This window comes from Chelon labrosus (genome assembly GCF_963514085.1).
Source record: "Chelon labrosus genome assembly, chromosome: 16".
Classification (NCBI taxonomy): domain Eukaryota; kingdom Metazoa; phylum Chordata; class Actinopteri; order Mugiliformes; family Mugilidae; genus Chelon; species Chelon labrosus.
In genome coordinates this window covers 12,233,283-12,251,936 of record NC_140349.1, presented here as the reverse complement: position 1 = coordinate 12,251,936, position 18,654 = coordinate 12,233,283, and the positions used below count along the sequence as shown (strand labels likewise).

The 18,654-nt window shown below is 44.1% G+C and overlaps 1 protein-coding gene across 1 annotated transcript; it reads right to left on the bottom strand.

Moving 5' to 3' along the window:
* Positions 1-67: 67 nt before the first annotated feature.
* LOC311501901 (E3 ubiquitin-protein ligase RNF19A-like) lies at positions 68-17,006 on the bottom strand. The gene is made up of 10 exons (XM_084563957.1): positions 16,836-17,006; positions 8,626-9,473; positions 4,720-4,928; positions 4,404-4,548; positions 4,075-4,237; positions 3,653-3,767; positions 3,309-3,467; positions 2,454-2,673; positions 2,131-2,274; positions 68-2,037 (listed from the first exon to the last, which is right to left on the bottom strand). The coding sequence occupies exons 2-10, from the start codon at positions 9,231-9,233 to the stop codon at positions 1,239-1,241; spliced, it is 2,562 nt and encodes an 853-aa protein (XP_084420083.1). The 5' UTR covers positions 9,234-9,473; positions 16,836-17,006; the 3' UTR covers positions 68-1,238.
* Positions 17,007-18,654: the final 1,648 nt, after the last annotated feature.

Here is an 18,654-nt window from a genome sequence, read left to right as displayed (position 1 = left end):
CACCTGTTTCCTGACGTCACACTTTATCGTATAGTTACTGAAAGCTATTTTTTTTTATATATATATATATATATATATATATATATATTATTGCAAATACATTGTTTGGTTGACTTTCCAGTTTTAGTGGATTTATACGAAACCGTTTCGAATTTTAAAATCGGGCTTTATGTTCACGAGGAACGACGCACACTTCCCTTTCTTGACTCGAGACTATTACAATTCTGCATACGACTAAAAACTGCAGTGATCGTTTTGCATCTGCACAAGTGCAAGCATTAACAAACAAATTTAGAAAAAAAAATGTTGTTCATCAGCGCAGACGGGCTCGTGGAGAATGAATTACTGCAAGGTGGCCGCTGGTTGCAGGATGCAAGGCTACACTTTCTGTCTTTTGTCAACACAGTTCCCATCTGATTACATTAAAAAGTTTGGACCCAACACAGGGCTTCAACATTAAAACTGACTTTCCCAAAATGGAAAATAAAAATAGGCAAACACACAAAACAAAAAACAAAGAGTCACATTTTAAACAAAAGCATCCGCTGTAATTTTTAGTATATGTGATTATGAAAACTCTGCTACCGTATGAACTGGTCCCTCTCACGTTTTTCTGTGCTCGCTTCAACGATCCTTGAGTTTCTCAAACCCCCGTCTCTGATTCAGGAGGAAAACCAGGTTTTTGCAGATGTGATATGACGAAGCAGAAAAGGTTTTTTTTTTTTTTTATCATAGCAGCTACATTTACTGCAGAAAAGAATAAAAGATTTTTCACTTTGCTTATTTCCAGCTTTATCAGTTCTGCCTTTTGTCAGTGTCAGGAAAAGGGTGAAAAGGTTCGGCCTTGGCATTTGGAAATTCAGCTTTATAGCTGCATGAGCCTTCTGCAACATCTCGCCAATATCTGATAACCTGCTTTCCACCTGTCCCGTTACATTCACCTCTACTTACGCTAGGCCTTGCTGCTCCAGCTGACGCATTAGCGACTGGCTGAAACTCTGAATTCACCTGCTTATCCCGTCACAACCAAATACTTAACTGTGCTCCTGCTCACTTTATCCCTCAAATCTCTCTCCAACTTAGACCTCGACCCTCCCTGCAACTGAACAAATAACATGATATTCCCACCTTATCATCACGATCACCAGATTCCCAAGATACATTGAAGGGAGTGGAACTGGTTGATAAAGCGAACTGAGCTTGTAGTGGTAACACAGCAGAAGAACTCAAGAGTTTCTTTAGATGTCTGTTTGTATGCAGTGCTTCCTCTTCGGGCTTTCAGGCTGCACAGCAGTGTTGCTGGTGGTCTCTTCCGTGCTCTCGTCCTTCTCTGGCTCAGCAGTGGTGGCTACATAGCTGTCCTCGCTGATGTACAGGAAGGTCCCCCTGCTTCCGTCTTTTGGCGAAGCAGGCGGGGACGACGACAGCAGGCGGTGGGTGAAGGCTGCGTGGCTACTCTGAGACGGGACGTGCTCCAGGCGGTCGTGCTCCACCTCGGGCATGGGCGTGACGTCGCTGAGGGCGGCGGCGGGGAGGTGAGGGTGAGGGTCCATCTGGGAGGAGCAGTGTGCACGAGCTGGTCTTGAGGTTTCGGGTTCTGAGCAGCTGAGCTCCGACGACAAGTGACTGCAGTGCGAGTCGGCCACAGACGGGATGCTGCCGCTCAGGGACGGCGAGTCAAACTCGGAGGAGTTGGTGCTGCGCTGCTCCAGGAGCTGGGCATCCGCGTCCCCTTGCGCTTCGTTAATTTTTGTTTCTCCCGCGCTGCTGCTAGCTCTTTTCCACAGCTTGCCTTTGCCCTTTTTGCCCCCTGAGGTGGAGTGGTCCTTTGACTGAGGGGAAGAGGGGCAGCAGTGGTTTCCATGTTGAGCACAGCCGCTGGTGGACAGGCATGAATAAGGGCCTGTACTACCGTTATCTCCTTTAAGGCCAGCGGTGCTGCTGCTACAGCTGGCTTCATCCAGGCTGCTGCTGCCGCTGCAGTGTCGCACCTTCTCCTGTTTGGACTCGTCTGGCTGCACGTCCAGACTGTTATCCCTGCAAATTAAGACAAATTTAAGTTGTCGTTTTTGTCCTTTATTAAAACTTTACTTGTGAATGCAACAAGCAGACTACACTCAGACAGCTGACCTTTCCAGAGGCATGTAGGCATTGAGGATGGACCCTGCCATGGCTTTTGTGCTTGCATTGTCACTGATCGTCCCCAGGCTGACGGTGGCCGACTCTCCGCTCAGACTGCAGCGTTCCTTCTGGACATCAGCCTGCACCTCCATCCTGAGACAAGCAATGAACAGTCACTATACTGTTATCCACTCCAGAAGAACACAACCGTTCACTACAAATTCCTTGACCACCTGTAAATCTGCATGTCAATTCAATATATACAATATTGTGCCATGTTTTTTTGATGACTTCTGGCATTCAAAACAATGCAAGAGACCCCAGTGCTTTACCGGTTGTAGCAGCTGCCAGTCAGGCTCCCGGTGATGCTGGTCCCAGCGAGGGCCGTGGTGCTGGCATTGTCGCTCATGTTGTCCCTCTGCGCAGAGCTCACGCCGCAGCGCTCCATGTGGCTCCCGCTGACGCTGAGGCTCAGGCCCGTCAGCCCGCCAACACTCGCCCCATCTCCGAGGCTGGGGTTGTTGAGCCGGGTCTCCGCCACCGAGGTAGTGTCTGAGCAGAGAAACGGGCACAGGGAACGCAGTTTAATTCATTTACAGATGAATCAAACATGGTGAAATGTAGTGAATCCACTACAGCAGGCTGAAGACAGACTAAATAATATATAATTATATGTGAGGAAGTGTCATCATCATGCCTTACACCTCACGTATCCAGAAAGTCTCTGCGGTCATTTGGATTCCCTACTATCACTGTCAGTGTTGACAGAAGCCGTGAGAAACACAATCCCTCTCTCAGCACTTCTCGAGAAAGCAGGACGAGCTCGACGTGACATCGCTGCCAGCCAGGCAGAGTGTCAGTCATTTTTTTTCTGTCACTCTCAATCACTTCACATCCTCCCACACCTTTGAGTCTCTCGTGAACTGTTGTGGCACTTTATAGACAAAAGATAGCATGTACACACAAAGGTGCTGAGAGATGCAGGTGTACGTGCCAAACACACATACCAAACCCCATTGTTCCACTCCTACAAATGCTGCAGGTATTTGAAATATTCACTCTGACCTAGACCTAAAATAGTCCTTATAATAACAGCAATATGTTCGTGAAATAGTAAACAAGGTCAATTGTGATCTTTTAAGCCTGTTAAAGGGAGAGCTGAAATGAGATGAGTCAGAAGTTCTCACCTGCGGCTGCCACCCCGCTCCCTATGTTCTCATTTTCGTCATCAAACTCGATTCGCACCCCTTTGCCGTTGCCAGCAGACACGCCACAGCCGCCGCTCCGGCACAGGGAGATCGGGACAACGCCGTAGACGTAAGCAAGCATGATGGGGACGCCGATTCCTGCGCGACACGTTAAAACAGGTGAGTTCTAAATCTAGCATTTCCCTGAATAGATGCAATCAAAGAGAGTCATTTGAGAGACAAGAACGCTATTAGACGAATGTTTAATCCCTTATGTCACAATATTTAGCTCAGAAGTAGAAAATGCAGAAAAGACAGAAGAAAAATTAAAAAACATTTCTTACCGACAGTGACTGCAGCAACCACGGGCGACACAATCACAGACAGCGTCACGCCTCCGGCTATCACCAAGTTCCTCTTGTGTTTGGAGATGTCCTTGCCCTCGTAGCGATTATGGATCTGATGTGAAAAATGGTTAAAGCGGGAATTTACTGGGGAGATTCCGAGATAACCAGCAAAAATTCCTTTAGTCCGTTTTTCTAAAAGCAAAACGTGATCTATTCATCTAAAGCACTTTATAACAAACTGGATTTATGGCGTAATTGGTGTGAAAGTACACACGGGACAGGGAATCTAGGGCACTCAGATTATAAACATGTGTAATAGACACTTCACAGTGCGTGTGATTAAAGCAACTGTTGGTTATTTATTGCGCCCGTACCCATGCGTCTAAATAAACTGTGACCACAGCTGGTAGTCTTCTCACCTTTCTGCCCACGTAAACTGGGATGCCGATGATCATCGCAGGGATGGCGATGCCGGCAATGAGGGCGATACCCACGGGTGCACCCACCAGCGTACCGAGCTGCCACAGAATCTTCTTCTTTCTGCTCCAGGGCTTCTTCCCCCAAAAGGTGCAGCCCGACGGACTGAGAGGACGGGAGAGAGAGGAGAAACGGTCACTATAACAACTAATACTTATGCTGCAAATATATATATATATATGTACACTGCTTCAATTGTTTCAAAATCAAAGCCATGAAAGGACACACAGCTGTGATGCTGATCGGTGAAAAGCAGTCAACTCAAACGCACCTTAAGTAGTGCAGGTCAGAGATCTCCTTCATGCACAGCCAACAAAACTCACAGCCGCACACGGCGCAGGTCATGTGATTACAGCTTCCGTCATTCATCTTGATGATGTAGGCGGCGCAGCGAGGACATGGTTTGATGTCATCGCCTGGTGCAGGTCGAGTGAAGAGAGTTACATTTATTTGTTTATTTATTTTTCAGTTACAATTCATGGAGCGTACTATGAAATCACACGTGCATAGACACAGCTGAAGAAGGTGTAAATACCACACAGCAGGTCAGGTAAGTCTATGGTCATATGCATGTATCTGTACGTTACCTGCGGCTCCGCTCTCTTGGCTGTAGCTGAGCGAAGACGACCTGAAACTCCTCAGCCGCAGGCTCTGGGCCCGCTGCTGCCGTGCCGTGTCACATGTCTGGTTGGGATGCCACAGCTGTTTGCAGTGGTAGCAGAACTCCGTCCCGCAGCCCTCACGCCCACAGGTGATCTTGGGGCAGCTGGCACAGCCGAACGCAATGACTGCGTATCTGAGAGAGGAAAAGCACAGGTTGAAACGGTCGGCTGGTAAGTCAGGGAGCAGTGGGGGTGTAGTAGTTGAGCACAACACCAGGGGTCAGCAGGGCTAAAGTGGTCAGTGCTTGTGCAGGTTAGAGCGAGTGAAACTACGGAGCGATTTCAGACGTGATTCAGGTGTGACCACTGCTACCGACCTCCTCAGGAATCTGCCACCTGGCCGGATGTGGCGCAATCAATGGCGCAATTAATTCTGGATGACTGCCTGATACTATAGTAACCTCCATCAATCATTACAATGGTTTATTCAGGAAAGGTTCACGGCAGGACAGAGACAAAGTCCAAACCATTATAAATATGCAAACCTAAAAACAACTTGACCAACTGACACAATAAAAACTAGGCATTAAGTCATTTACACTCATTTGCCAGTTCATTGGGGACACTAGTGAAAATGGAAATGAATGCTTTCAGTGCTGTAATAAAGCTTCATAAAGGTTACGGTGTTGGAGCATTTGTTTAAAATAACTGAGAGACACGATGATTCAACTGTGTTTTCATTTCGTGGGCTGTGGTTTGTGGTACTACTGAGTTGTGTTGCGTCGTATTGACATATTGGCTAAATATCAGAAATACTTTCATGTTTAATTCGGTCCAGTTTAACAGCTCCTCACGCTGCCATCCTCCACAATTTACTTGTCTTACCTGACCTTACCTTTCTGTTTCTGTTTCAACATAAACTATAACAGTCATAAAGATAAGATTTATTAGTGCAGGACTGTCGTATTAGATTACATTTTCACTAGTGTACCTGACATCCTACTTACTGTCTCAAACACATTTCTCTATTGTATGTGTATTATCCGTTTCCCCACAAATCTACTTGCGTCCGTCTGGCGTGACACACCTTAAATACTGCGTATGTATGACAACTTTAGTTAAACACGGTGATTACTGTAGCCACTATGCATCACACACACACCGTGGCTATCACAGGAACATTAGGGACAGGCGATAAGGGAAAACAAACACTCTGACGTATGAACTGGACAATGTGTAACCGCTCTGTAGTTGGAATTGTATACAGGACAGAGGCCCCGGTCTGAGAGCTGACAGCATGCAAGAAAACCTCTCAGCTGATCCTCTCTGTAAACACACGCAACAGTATCTGCACTTATGAATGTAACTCCGCAGAGAAAAGCCTGCACTAAGACAAGCTGCTTATTCGGCTGAGAGCAAATACGCTGAAAAATATTTTAACTAAAGTAAGCAGACGCTGTGGCGTCAGCTGATGTGCACGCCTTGGCCGCTGGCACACACACACAGCCGTTAACTTAGTCAAGATCTTGGTTAAAATGAGATAAGTGTTTAATCTAATAAACGCGCAAACATCAGCTGATACCGGAGATGCAACGGTGGAAAGAAAAGTCAGCAGTAACTCCGGGAAAAGGTTTACATTTTTCCGTGAGAAAAGTTAAACTGGCATTATTTTAAGCCTTTAAACCAAGATAGAGAGATAATAAATATTCAACAGATAGACTTGTTTATTAACGGAGAAATGTCTTCCGTGCTATAAAACTTGAACACAATAAATGTATTAGTGAGCTCTGCCGTATATATCAAGCCAGAATTTACATAAGTACGGTTAAAAAATTCTTGGGGCTTTCCTCTCGGTAAAGATTTCCTCTTTCTCACAGGGAAGTTAAAAACACTAAAACCGAAAAACAAAAGTGACACTGAAGTCCATAAAGAGGTTCTCATTAAAAATAAACAACAACATTCCCGATACGTCACTGTGGTTTTCTTTCTTTGCTCATTCTCAGAACTGATGTGTCCGACAAGTCTAGCAGCTGAGGTCATGCATGTACACGGATCTAAAAAAGAAACTGTTTCCAGACAGTCTCCACTAACACCTTGGTGAGGTGAACCGATGACATGTTGTAGACCTTTTGGCGTTGTTTGTGTTTTTTCACACGTATACTACAGTTTCACAGCTTAATTCCTGTTCAGTTTCCACTATTTATTCATAGCACAACACATATTGTGACACAGATAGTATCAGACCACATATGCAAAATGACTGTTGACTAATTATTTAATGTGTATTTAACTGTCCTTAAACTTTATGCAGCAAATTCCCCCACCGTGGGATAAATTAAAGGATCGTGGGATTATCTCAAAACCAAAACGCAATATATGAACCTGCTGTAAAGTCAGTCAAAAGGATTTATCTCTTCATGTAAAAACGATTCCCACATTTGACAAACCTAACCTCTGATCTGATCGGCAAAGCCCAATAACTTGAGCGCACTATTACACAACAGCAAAGGCCGAGAGCATTAACCGGCGGAGAGCGAGGCCGCGAGCCAGAAGCTGAGCTGTTCGGGTGAGTTTGAGAGCAAGAAGAGTTGCAACAAATTCATGAAAGAGCCATTATTCCAGCAGACAATGGTCAGCAGTGTTGATGCAACAAAGCCATGAGAGAGAGAGAGAGAGCGAAGGGTAAACGCTTTACCAAGCAATCGCTCAGAAATGAACTAACGATAAGTGAATACTGTGAACTTCTGGAGCCAAAATAATACATTAATACTGCCTGCACTTGAGCAGTACAGGTGTGTTGTGTACACAGCGGTAGTCACGGCCTAATGGCGCGCTAAGTGGCAGGAGAAGCAGATGATCAAGAGACCAGAGAGAGCAGAGTGATAGTCACAGTTCAGGCCCCTGTGAGCAAACTCTTGAATACCCACCAGCTGCAAACGTATAAAACTCTGACCTGACCTAAACTCTGCGCAGTCTGCTCACAGTAAAAAGGGAAAAAAAACTGGAAACACAAGTTTAATATTAAGTTTTTCCTCAAAAGACATAGTTAAAAGAGATCTGCAGAAGTTCATTTGACCTGAAGTGAATCATTTGCATTGGTAAATATTCAGATATTGACACTTTGGTTATTTAAACTTCATGCTTTTCATATTTGTCCTGATTTACATGCATGCTCTTCTTATTATACTGTAACTATTATTGTTGTATAGTCTTTTTAACTGTTCAAATTATGCATTAGCTAAATATTATTAATACTAGGCAGTAACTATTAACTTTCTGAAGATCTAAACTATTATAACTAACCTAAACATATACACAACGTAATGTATGAGGCTCCTTTTAGTGACAAATGTGCTCCGGTATAAATATTTTACAGCCCGTGACCTTTTAAAATGATGGTCTAGTCTGACAACAAAGGGCATCACCGCGCGCTCACTGACCTTACGTCTTTTTTGGCTGACTCATTAAGCTGACGACATAAGCAGGTCTATTACTGTTGGGAGTTATTTTTAAGTCGGGCATCAACGCAGGAGCTGAGGTAAACTTCAGAGGGCCAAGTTACAGTCTTGAAGTTTCCTTGATGTAGTTTCTTAGTGTGTTATTTTAGGACTTGTGTATTGGTTTTGGAAAAGCATTAAACACATCTCAGGAAATTGATTAAAGATTAAAGATGTTCTGTTTTAGGGAATAAACTCACAGGCCTGAAATAGTCTCAGTTAAATTTGCATATGCTTTGCTGAACACCTCGAGTTACACCTGTCTTTTCAAAGCACCGTCTCACCTTTATCTCCCAAGCTTTCACCTTGCGAGTGATATTTTATGCAAATCGCAAGCTACCCTACTATGTTATTCACTGGGCCGGCTACATAATCCCTCAGCTCTGGTTCTTACCCGCAGTCGGGAGCGGGGCACCAGCGGCAGTCGGGTTCAGCCACCAGCCACCTCCTCAGCATGAACTCCTCATACTTCTCCATGAGGGCCCGGTCTCCCAGGATCAGCTGAATGTCGTGGGGATTGAAGCGCTCTGAGCATTCGGGGCAGCAGATGTTGACTCTGGACTCTGAGATTTCAATGCGCAAATATTGTCGCAGGCAGTCTGCGCAGGAGCGGTGGTGGCAGGTCATGATGTCCGGGAAGCGATCGCGCGCATGGCGCAGTAGGCACAGAGGGCACTCCAGCAGCTCCGACGAAGACCCCGCCGCTGATGAAGTTGATGCTACGTCCACTGGAGTCTGGGTTGAGGTTTTGTCTTGACAAGTCTCTGACTGAACGCTTTCGGCGCTGACGACGCCATCCACTCCGGCCGGCGCCTGCAAAGTCCTCGACTTGCGCTTGGCGTCGCGCTCAGGCCGGCGCCGGCGTCCGAAGATCGCGTGGAGGGACAGGCGGCGCTTCTTGGGAGTCTTTCTGGCTGAAGGGAGGCTGACGGAGGAGGCAGCAGAGTGAATGTCTCGCTCTGAGCCCGTGCTGCCATGTTGCTGCTGGTGCAAACTGCTCATCACGGTGGAAGGGGCGCCACTGGTGCTACCACCAGAAATCACCACATGAGGGGAGGAGATGGGGGATGGTGAGGGGAAGGACAAGGTTGGTCAGGGAAGGGAGCTGGACTTGTGTTAGCTAGGACATGGTAGCAAGAACGCAGCATAGGAGGTCTACAAGTCAGTGAAGTGGTCGGTCTCTGGTTTAAATCACAGTGATTCAGAGGTTCTGTTGAGATGTTGCTGAAGTAGGACACAAACCTGTGAGAAAGAAAAAAAAAAAAAAGAGAAGATTAGGTGCCGTGCCAAAGCTGAATGCATAAAATTTTAATGCTCTGCTGCAAAAACAGACGCATTTGGAAGCAACTGATGTTTTTTTCCCAACCTGCATCAACTGGAGATAGGACAATTAAAACGCGACAAGAAATTAAGACAGCCATCAGTGAGGTGGTTAACTGGCCGCTCCTCTGATAGTTAAAGAGTCGTCAGGCCGCAGCCATTTCTTCAGGCGTGTCTTCTGTGCAGCTGAGTGTGTGTGTGCGTGTTATTCTGCTCGCATCATCGGCTGCGTGCTTTCCCCCAGAGTGTGTATTAGTCAAGTGTAGGCAAAACAAGACAGAATCCTGAGCTGTTCCCACCATGGATCTTGCGCACGGCCACAGCTGCTGTGTCGGCGTGCCTCTAGAGGAGCCACACCTTGCTTCGAGTGCTTTCACTGCTCATTTACACACTGCAAACTATTTTTTTAAGCGCAACTCTTCACATGTGAAAGCAGTAAGAGCAGCTACAGGGAGTAAAATGAAGGGTTGTGTTCGTATGTTGTCGTTTTAACCGCGCTGCTCTGTTTGCCTCTTCCAAACTACACATACGGAGATAGTTTCCATCTTTATTTCCACTCGTCACTATAATTAATCCACCAAGAAAGTGAACGGCCATACGTTGTGTGTTTAAAAGGCCTATCCAAATAAACAAAAAAAAAAAAATGATTTCCCCTGGCTGCTCCAAACCTTGTGTTTGTGCGTGTCTTTGTCATCAGGGACTAATTTCAGGAAAAAATTCCAGCTGGAGCCAAAAGGTAACTAATTAACAAGGCTGCTGCAAATCTCGAACCGAGGCAGCAATCCTGCCGAGCGCAAATGGTCGTTCTCATAACCTACAAACCTCAGTCTGACTGGCTGCGGGGTTTTTTTCTACCGTCAATCTAACACGTAGGCAGTAGTGCGCTTTTACTGCTCACGTCGGCGGAGCGCCTTTAAACACGGGCTTTTAACGGCATAGCCCCGAAGCCAGGTTCAGTTTTGTGCCTTGGCCGTATTTGTTGAGAGGCTGATTTGGTTTCTTCCTGCTTACCGGGGCCATCTAGGTCACTATACACACACACACACACTAATAGACCGGATTAAGCGGACTTGTGGTTGGCTCCAGAAGCAAGTCTTTCTTCATAGTTCAACTTCGCAGCACACAAAAGTTCAGGGTGATCATTAAGGGTGTGGCCTGTTTGAGCAATGCATCTTTTGGACTTTTGTGAATCAGTTAGGCTCAATCAGGCTCTGCCAAGAAGGCGACGAGCGGGGCCCACCACCCTGGACGTCAAAGGTGCTCAATTTCGCAATTGAGATGCCTTCTAATGCCAGGTGTACGCTCTAAATCCATCTCAATCCAGCTCTTGACGCATTTGAGATGTGAGGTCTAAACATGCCCTACATCCTGCTGAGAAGGCTCTTGCATCATTGCAGTGTGCTGGGAGGGAATTTACTGCAACAGAGCTATAAATATGAGATGAAAGATACCGGCAGCTCTCTTTTTGAATACACAGAATGTCTCTGACTTGATAACAATAAACTGACAAACCCCTGTGTTAGTATTTGTACGCCTACACGTAGCTACCCTAGAAAAGCTTCAACACAAATGGACAGCAGGATGTTTTAAAGATAAATCTGCAGGGTAATTTCCAAAGTTGGTTGATGATTCAAACCACTGTTTGCTCTCGCCTGCATCCACAACGAGTTACTCCTCACGCATCCTCAACCGGCTCACGGTTTTCATTAAAACAACCGTTGAATTATATCTTATCAGCCAAGGCATGGCATCTAATATCTTTCGGGACAAAACAGATGTCAAAAATATAGCTCCACTCGTCAGCTACATGGTCTTTGCCGTGTGAAATAACTCTCACCCAGATGTCGTTAATTCACCCGTTGTCTGTTAAATGCCGCATCTTTGGAAGCGACTCGGCGTAAAGCCTGCTGACGCTCCTATAAGCTATATTTTGTGTAAGTACATTTAATGCTATGTTAACGTATATAGTTGGCTGTGACCTAAAGATAAATGAGCTGAAAATAAAACATGTGTAAACCATAATTGCATCTCATCAAGCCATTAACGCTGCCGCCAAGCTGTAAAAGGATAATGTGTTTTAATTGGTGGCTCTGTGAGTACATTTCCATCCTTGAGCATCGCGGCTCGCAGCAGCGTCACGGAAATGAAAATGAAAGAAGTAATAATTCGATAGCGCGTTTCTAGTGATTAGACCAGTGACCCTGAAGATAACGCCGACACGGAGGCCCTTGAGTGATGCCTTAACGCCACACGGAGTGAACTAATCGAGGCCTGTGAACGAGAGGAAATTTTAACGAGACAAGAGGAGCAATTTCGTGCAAGCCACAAGTCAATGTGAAATTACACTCCCTGGGCGTAATTAAACTGGAAAATCCTGCCTCTGCAATATACTGAGTGGGACTTTCCATGTGACTGAGGTCAGTGTGTGTGTGGGTGTGTGTGTGTGTGTGTGTGTATTTGTGCGAGCACACGCAGATGCATGTATTCAAGTTCTGTGGCTGAGGGGCATTCACTTGCAACCACAGCTTACACACACTGGGATGGTGTCCCAGTTCATGAGACAACTCTGGGGCAAGTAATAAATGGTTTTCAGTCTTCTGTCAGCTCTAAACAGAAATCACTAGGTTTGCTGTATTATGACTAGCACTGTGGGATGATTCAAACCAGTTGTGTTTCTGCTGCAGCAGACGCGGGTTAACGTGAGGTCACCGAGCTGCATTTTTTAAGGGGGAAGCCACTCTGTAATTTATGTGTCAAAAGGGAAGGAGGAAAAATAGTAATAAAATTTGTCACTTGGAGCTGCAGGAGTAATGGTTTTAACAAGTATACCCCTTAAGACCACAGAGCAATAACACACTGGCTACAGCAACGCAATAAACAAAATAAATCCAGGTTTCCCTCGCCTGTAATTTTGCAAGGAGACAATTAGGCGCACAACCAAACTACACTGGAACATTTACGACTCCGGGACTGCACCCTGGCACCTCAGACCCTTCTTAAAAAAAACTCTTTTTTAGACTATTCATACGCCACTTCCTGAATATTCACCGTGACATTGTTCCAAAGTGTTTCTTCCATTTCCAAGGAAATCAGAACAGCAGCAGCAGCAGGAATAAAACCAGGCAACAGTAATTTTCCCCACGCAGTGCAGATTCGATTCCTTTGCTGCAACTATTCAATAACAAGCATATGACCATGTGCTGACTTGGAAATCTCATTGAGCGGTTCGGTGGTAAGACATCAGCACACATAAGTGGAATGAATGATCTCCTCGAATCGAATCAAAGCGGCGTCAGTGGATTTATGGTCCCCGATTGTTGTTGTTTAACAGCACACACGTACTAGAACACATGTTCATTACATTAGCCTAGCAGATTTACGGGTTTGGGCTGAAAGGGCCCGGCAACACCAAACCAACCAAACCACACATCAGAGAACTTGTGCAGATGAAGACAGATAAGTTTCCTCATGTTTGGGACAAAAAGTGTCACCCTAACAGACTGCAAACGCCACAGCCAAAGGCCGTATCTTTCCGTACCAAAAGGTGGCAGTAGTCTGTATTAGTAAATCAGAAGAGCGCTGGTTCGCTAAGCTTATCAGCCAATCAGAGAGATCTCTCTCACCAATCCACTGATTGATTCAACATGCTGATTTGGCTAAAAAGCCACAGAGAAGAGGAATGACTAGTGCCTAGCCTCAGATGCTAACCACTGGCCTGTCTACAGCGCAATAATATCTAACAATGTTGATCCAATCTATTAACTGATAAGAGCTGATATCTGTTAGACACTATACTCCAATGTGCAAATAAACTCTCTCACCTCTCAAATAAGATTAATTCCTCCCGTCAACTCCTCCATAATCAACCTTTAGCGATTTATTTCATGACTCTGACTGAGACAAACGTCCCGGCGGTCCTGTATTTTAACAAGTCACACCAAAGTTTCTCACTGTTGAAGTCCAAATTTGGGAAAAGATCATGCACGCCTCTGGGGATTTCGCGAATTTGGTACTTTCTCGCATTCAATCATCATCTTTAAAGACTGGAAATGAGTGGCTCAAAACGTTCTTCTGCTGCGTTCATCACGTCCGCTAATTTCCGGTGACATTCCAACACGAGGACAGATTTCCTGGTCATGACAATGCATCGGGGTTTTATGCCGCTGGACCGAGGGACGGCCCAGAGGCTGGAAGACAAACCCCTTCTGAAAAGCTATTTCTTACATAACTTTGTTTACGCTCCACATAAGGAAGAAATATTTCAGCATTTGTGAAACTGTCGCTGCCACCGTGTATAGTATCACACCATCCTCTGAAGCTGGAGATGGGTTATTGTTAGGCTGTCAGGCATACATAGGTGGAGGCCAACTTTCTGTATGCTGGAAATAGAATTAACCCTGTAGCTTAATACATCTCTATTTAGCCTATAACACTGAAGAGAGAATGCCTCTGATGCAACTTCAGCACTATTTAGTAAACAGTCGGATTCAGAGCCAACCGGGCAAGGTAATTTTCCACAGTATCTGGTACAGTATGATGAGGAAGCAGCTTTCTATGAAAGTCAGTACAATGATTGGGTAGCTAAATTCTCTACAGTGTATAATAGTTTATCATGTCCACAGCAATTTGACGTTCATCTCTGCTTAGCACCATGGAGACGGCAAACAGAGAAATAAGCCTTTATGGCTTGTGTCTGCACCTGGGAGAGCAAGAGAAGATTTTCCTTATCGACGCATGAACAACTAAGCTGCTCTGTGGTTTCTGACGAGCGCGATAACGGAGAAGAGTCACATTGAGGATGGAGAATAGTTATTCTGTTACATCCAAATGTGGCCACCCATTTATTCCAGTGGCAGCTTGACTTTATACGTTCAGGACCTCAGCAGCAGTAATGTTATAGTGTATAACATCTTAAGACACATATGTATAGTGTCTCAAGCTTCACATATTAAATTTAAGATAATATTTCCTGTCTGATGTGTTCTTGTCATTGAATACCAATTCAAGGTACGAATCTGACCACCCCGTTTTATAGGATACATGAGGAAGCAACTTGAATGGGCCTGGGACAGCCAGAGAGAGACGCCCAAAGACCACCTCTCCTCTCCTTCCTCCTCTAAACAACCTTACATAACAGGTGACTCTGTCCTGAGGCGCTCAGGTCGACCAATCAGAAATTAAATTTATTGTTCACCCTGAACACCGGGTTAGAGCTGAACTACCAGTCCAGCACTGAGCTTTGCACGAGGGCAGAATGGGTGGCATTTGGTGAATGCCACCCATTCTGAACTATGCACCTCCCGATCAAAACATAGCATAAAAGTCTCTTCACTGCCTGTCCATTCTGCTGAAGGCTTTTCACCCCAAACAGCAGGGGAGAAGGAAGCAGATGGGTGGCGAGACGGGGAGACAGCCCTGTTCCATTTTGCGCTACAATGAAGGAGGAGAGAGAGACAGCCACCAACAGCTACTCGCAATTCAACAGCAGTGCCGAGGCTCCCTGCGCACCCAAAGCCAGAGATGGGCTGCCTTTTAATTCATTTAGCTGGGAAATTGAAGGCCATGTGTGCGAAATTAGTGAATACAGTGGGAGCTCTTCTGATATACTGTAGAAAACGCAGCATGTAAAAGTTCGAGATAGAATTATTTAAGCGTTTTATGATCTCTAGATGTGCTTTTGATTATCCCAGAACACCACAAATTTCAAGATAATCGGAAAACTTATTATTGGCCCCAGTAAAACAAACAACTCCATTTGGCAGTCAACATTTCAGCTGAAGTCTCTGTTGTCTGTCCCCAGCGGATGAATGTTTGCAAGCCAAATGACGACAAGTTTTTTTTTTTGCAAGAGAGCAAAGTTTGCATCATTTCACAGCTCAAGGGTCTTGTGTATCTCTGGCACAATCTGTGTTCTGCCTGTCAGTCAGAGTCACAGTCACGGCAGCGATGATAGATGCGAGGCCACTGGATTACACCAGCACGGCTTTAAATTAAATGTTTTGATTGACTTTATGACAGAAGAAAATAAAAAACAACAGGAAGAATACGAAACAACACATGAAAAGAGGCAGGGAACGGATTTATAGGGACAAGACTAATAAATACTGTGTTGTGGCCAAAACAAAAAATGGTTGAGGAGTTAATGGAAAGTTAATTTTATAGTACTAACACGTTCAAATGGCCAGCTGGTCACTGAAATTGGGAAATTAGCCCCAATCCGACCCTTAAATCTTTAACAAATAAGAGGCGACATGGAGGTGGAGGTAAGACAATGGGACATATTTAAAATACCTTACATGTCAAGACTACGGCCGAGAACAATACTTTACGTAGTTAGTGATAAATGCTGCTGATATGGCGATGAATGACCTCTACATCAAACACAAACAGGCCAGAAAATCTTGACCGGTACTGGTCAAATCAAACAAAGAGAAAGCAAACACATCCTGACTCATTTACAGAAGGCCCCCCCTTCTCCTCCTCCTCCTCCTCCCCCCCCATGGGGACTGATAAATTTAGTGTTCATGCTGTAAAAGCCACATAATAAATAAGGAAGGAGTCTGCATCTGATAATGTTATCTACTCATAAAAACACTGACCTATAGTGACAGGACAAAGAAACCTTTTTACATTAATTGAACTATGAAAGACAAGAGATGACAATCAACTCATGAAGCATTAAAATCATAAATATTTAAGCAAATCAACCTATTCTACGTGTTGCTTATCAGTCCAAATGTAATGTTTTGAGAAACCTGATCATTTCTGTTAAATTACATTTGTGAGACTTAACCAGTAAAGGTGAGCAAACACGTGAGCAGTGATCGCATTAAGATAAACTCACAGGAAAACGAAGAGACGCCTTCAGTTGTAATGTGAAGCTCGGAAAGTATAAAGATCACATTTTGTTTACACTTTCTACCTTGCTAACCAGAGCTAGCATGTTAGCTCCGAGATCAGATTTGTCTAGCAGGAAGCTAGTGACTAACTTTCATCACCCGGGGAGTTGAGGACCAGCTGAGCTGCACTATTACCTGCCCGTCAACACTTAACTCCATTACACGATTTATTTAAATAACCTTCAACGCGTATAAAACTTAATCCCGCGTCAGAAGGGTTCACCTAGACTTTACAAGGAAGATTTAACAAGCTAACAAAGCTAACAAACTGCTAGCTTCTCAACAGCCTCGTAGAGGAGGAAGTTCTGACCTGTGAGATATTGGCCAAATGTTAGCTAGTTCTTCCTTTAAAAGCTCATTTTTTTATATATATATAAACACTTACCGTTTATGTTTCTCCCCGGCTTTATTTTACTTCACAACACAAGTGTGTACGGTCGTCTCCATTTTCTCAGAAAGCCGTGGTTGAAAATGTGCAGCTGAAAAACTTCGTAGGACAGCCGAGGTACATTCCCCGAGTCTGACTGTTGTTATCAAGTCAGAGTACAAAATAAAACAACAGCCACACTTCCGGTCGGAAGTACACTCCTTTCACAATAAAAGTCGCATCGTTTTAACTACGCTTGTACTCATTGTACGGCATATAATAATAATAATAATAATAATAATGCATTTTATTTAAAGGCGCCTTTCTTGGCACTCAAGGACACCGTACATACATTCATAAGAAACGACAGCAGAAGAATAAAATATATATATATAAAAACAACAACAAAAAAAAAAAGGCAGAGCAATTGTCATCAGGTGGAATAGGCAGTTTTAAACAGATATGTTTTGAGTTGTGATTTGAAAAGGGGAAATGAATCAATATTTCTGAGTTGGGGTGGTAGTGAATTCCAGAGACGGGGAGCAGAGCGGCTGAATGCTCTGCTCCCCATGGTGGTAAGACGGGCAGTAGGGACAGACAGATGTATGGAGGAAGAGGATCGTAGAGAGCGGGAGGGAGTGGGAACATGGAAGAGAGCAGACAAATATGGGGGGGGTGAGGTTGTGAATGGCCTTGAAAGTAAGCAGGAGGACTTTGAATTGGATGCGAAATCGAACCGGGAGCCAATGAAGCTCTTGAAGGACAGGAGTGATGTGGTGAATGGAGGGGGTTCGAGTTATGATGCGGGCAGCTGAATTCTGGACTAGTTGAAGTTTATGGAGGGATTTGTGTGGAAGGCCAAAGATAAAACACTCAGTTGCTTGTACAATAAATAAAAACAGGTAAAAGTATTGTCTGCGTCACTGTGTAATTGTAACCGTAGGAGTTTGAAGGTTTTCGAGGAGAACTGTGTGCTTTGTCAGGCCACGTACTGTATGTCGTTTGTTTGCTCACCCTCCAGCAACGCCCTTGAAAACCTGACAATACCTCATTTAATCCAAAAGTAAAAACATAATTCTTGAAAAACGTAATACTGATATATACCGAAAATGTTTATTGAATAATATATAAGAACAGTTTTCCATCTAATCTGCATGAAATTATCAGCGGTTCTACTGTTCAAACAGCTAGACTAGAAAAATGTTATGTCTTTATTATAAATCAGTATTAATCAAGTTATTTATTATTCCTGTTTGAAATGTAGCATACAACAATGTTATAATCTACGGCATATGCTTTGCTAGCCGACAGACAGTGTTGTTTTTGTACAGTAATATACACAACGTGACACGATTTAACAGGCATGGATAGCAGCTTGAACGTAGCGGAGAGGAAATGTCTGAGAAGTCACTAAACTCTCAGCAAACTCCAAATATTGACCAAATTAATGTTAAATTACTGTGCATATTAAGATTACGGTTGATTTTATTGTCATTACACAATGAATAAAATGAAACGTGCACACACAGCTCATGCATACACAACACAAAATAAGCATCAGGAATAATTTGAAGAAAGCATGTTGCATGTTAATAAACAACACTGCACACGTTGAGGTACTACTACAGACTGCATGTCATTATTATAAATGCACTAAAATCGAAGCATTAATTTTTTCATGACTGAAAATTTGTAATACAGTTAATAAAAGTACAAAACAAAAATAAAATAAAGAAGATTATGTTTCCAAAGTAATGCAAAAAATAAATAGATTATTTTGTAGCATTGTTATGTTCCGATTAGCCCCAGTTATTAAAATTGTACAGAACTAATTCAA

Excerpts from the sequence above, each read along its gene's own strand:
- LOC311501901 (XM_084563957.1), bottom strand. The coding sequence starts at position 9,233 with ATGAGCAGTTTGCACCAGCAGCAACATGGCAGCACGGGCTCAGAGCGA. Across the intron at positions 4,549-4,719 it reads CCAAGAGAGCGGAGCCGCAG|GCGATGACATCAAACCATGT; the intron begins GTAACGTACAGA and ends GACCTGCACCAG. Across the intron at positions 3,768-4,074 it reads CAGTTTACGTGGGCAGAAAG|ATCCATAATCGCTACGAGGG; the intron begins GTGAGAAGACTA and ends TTTTCACATCAG.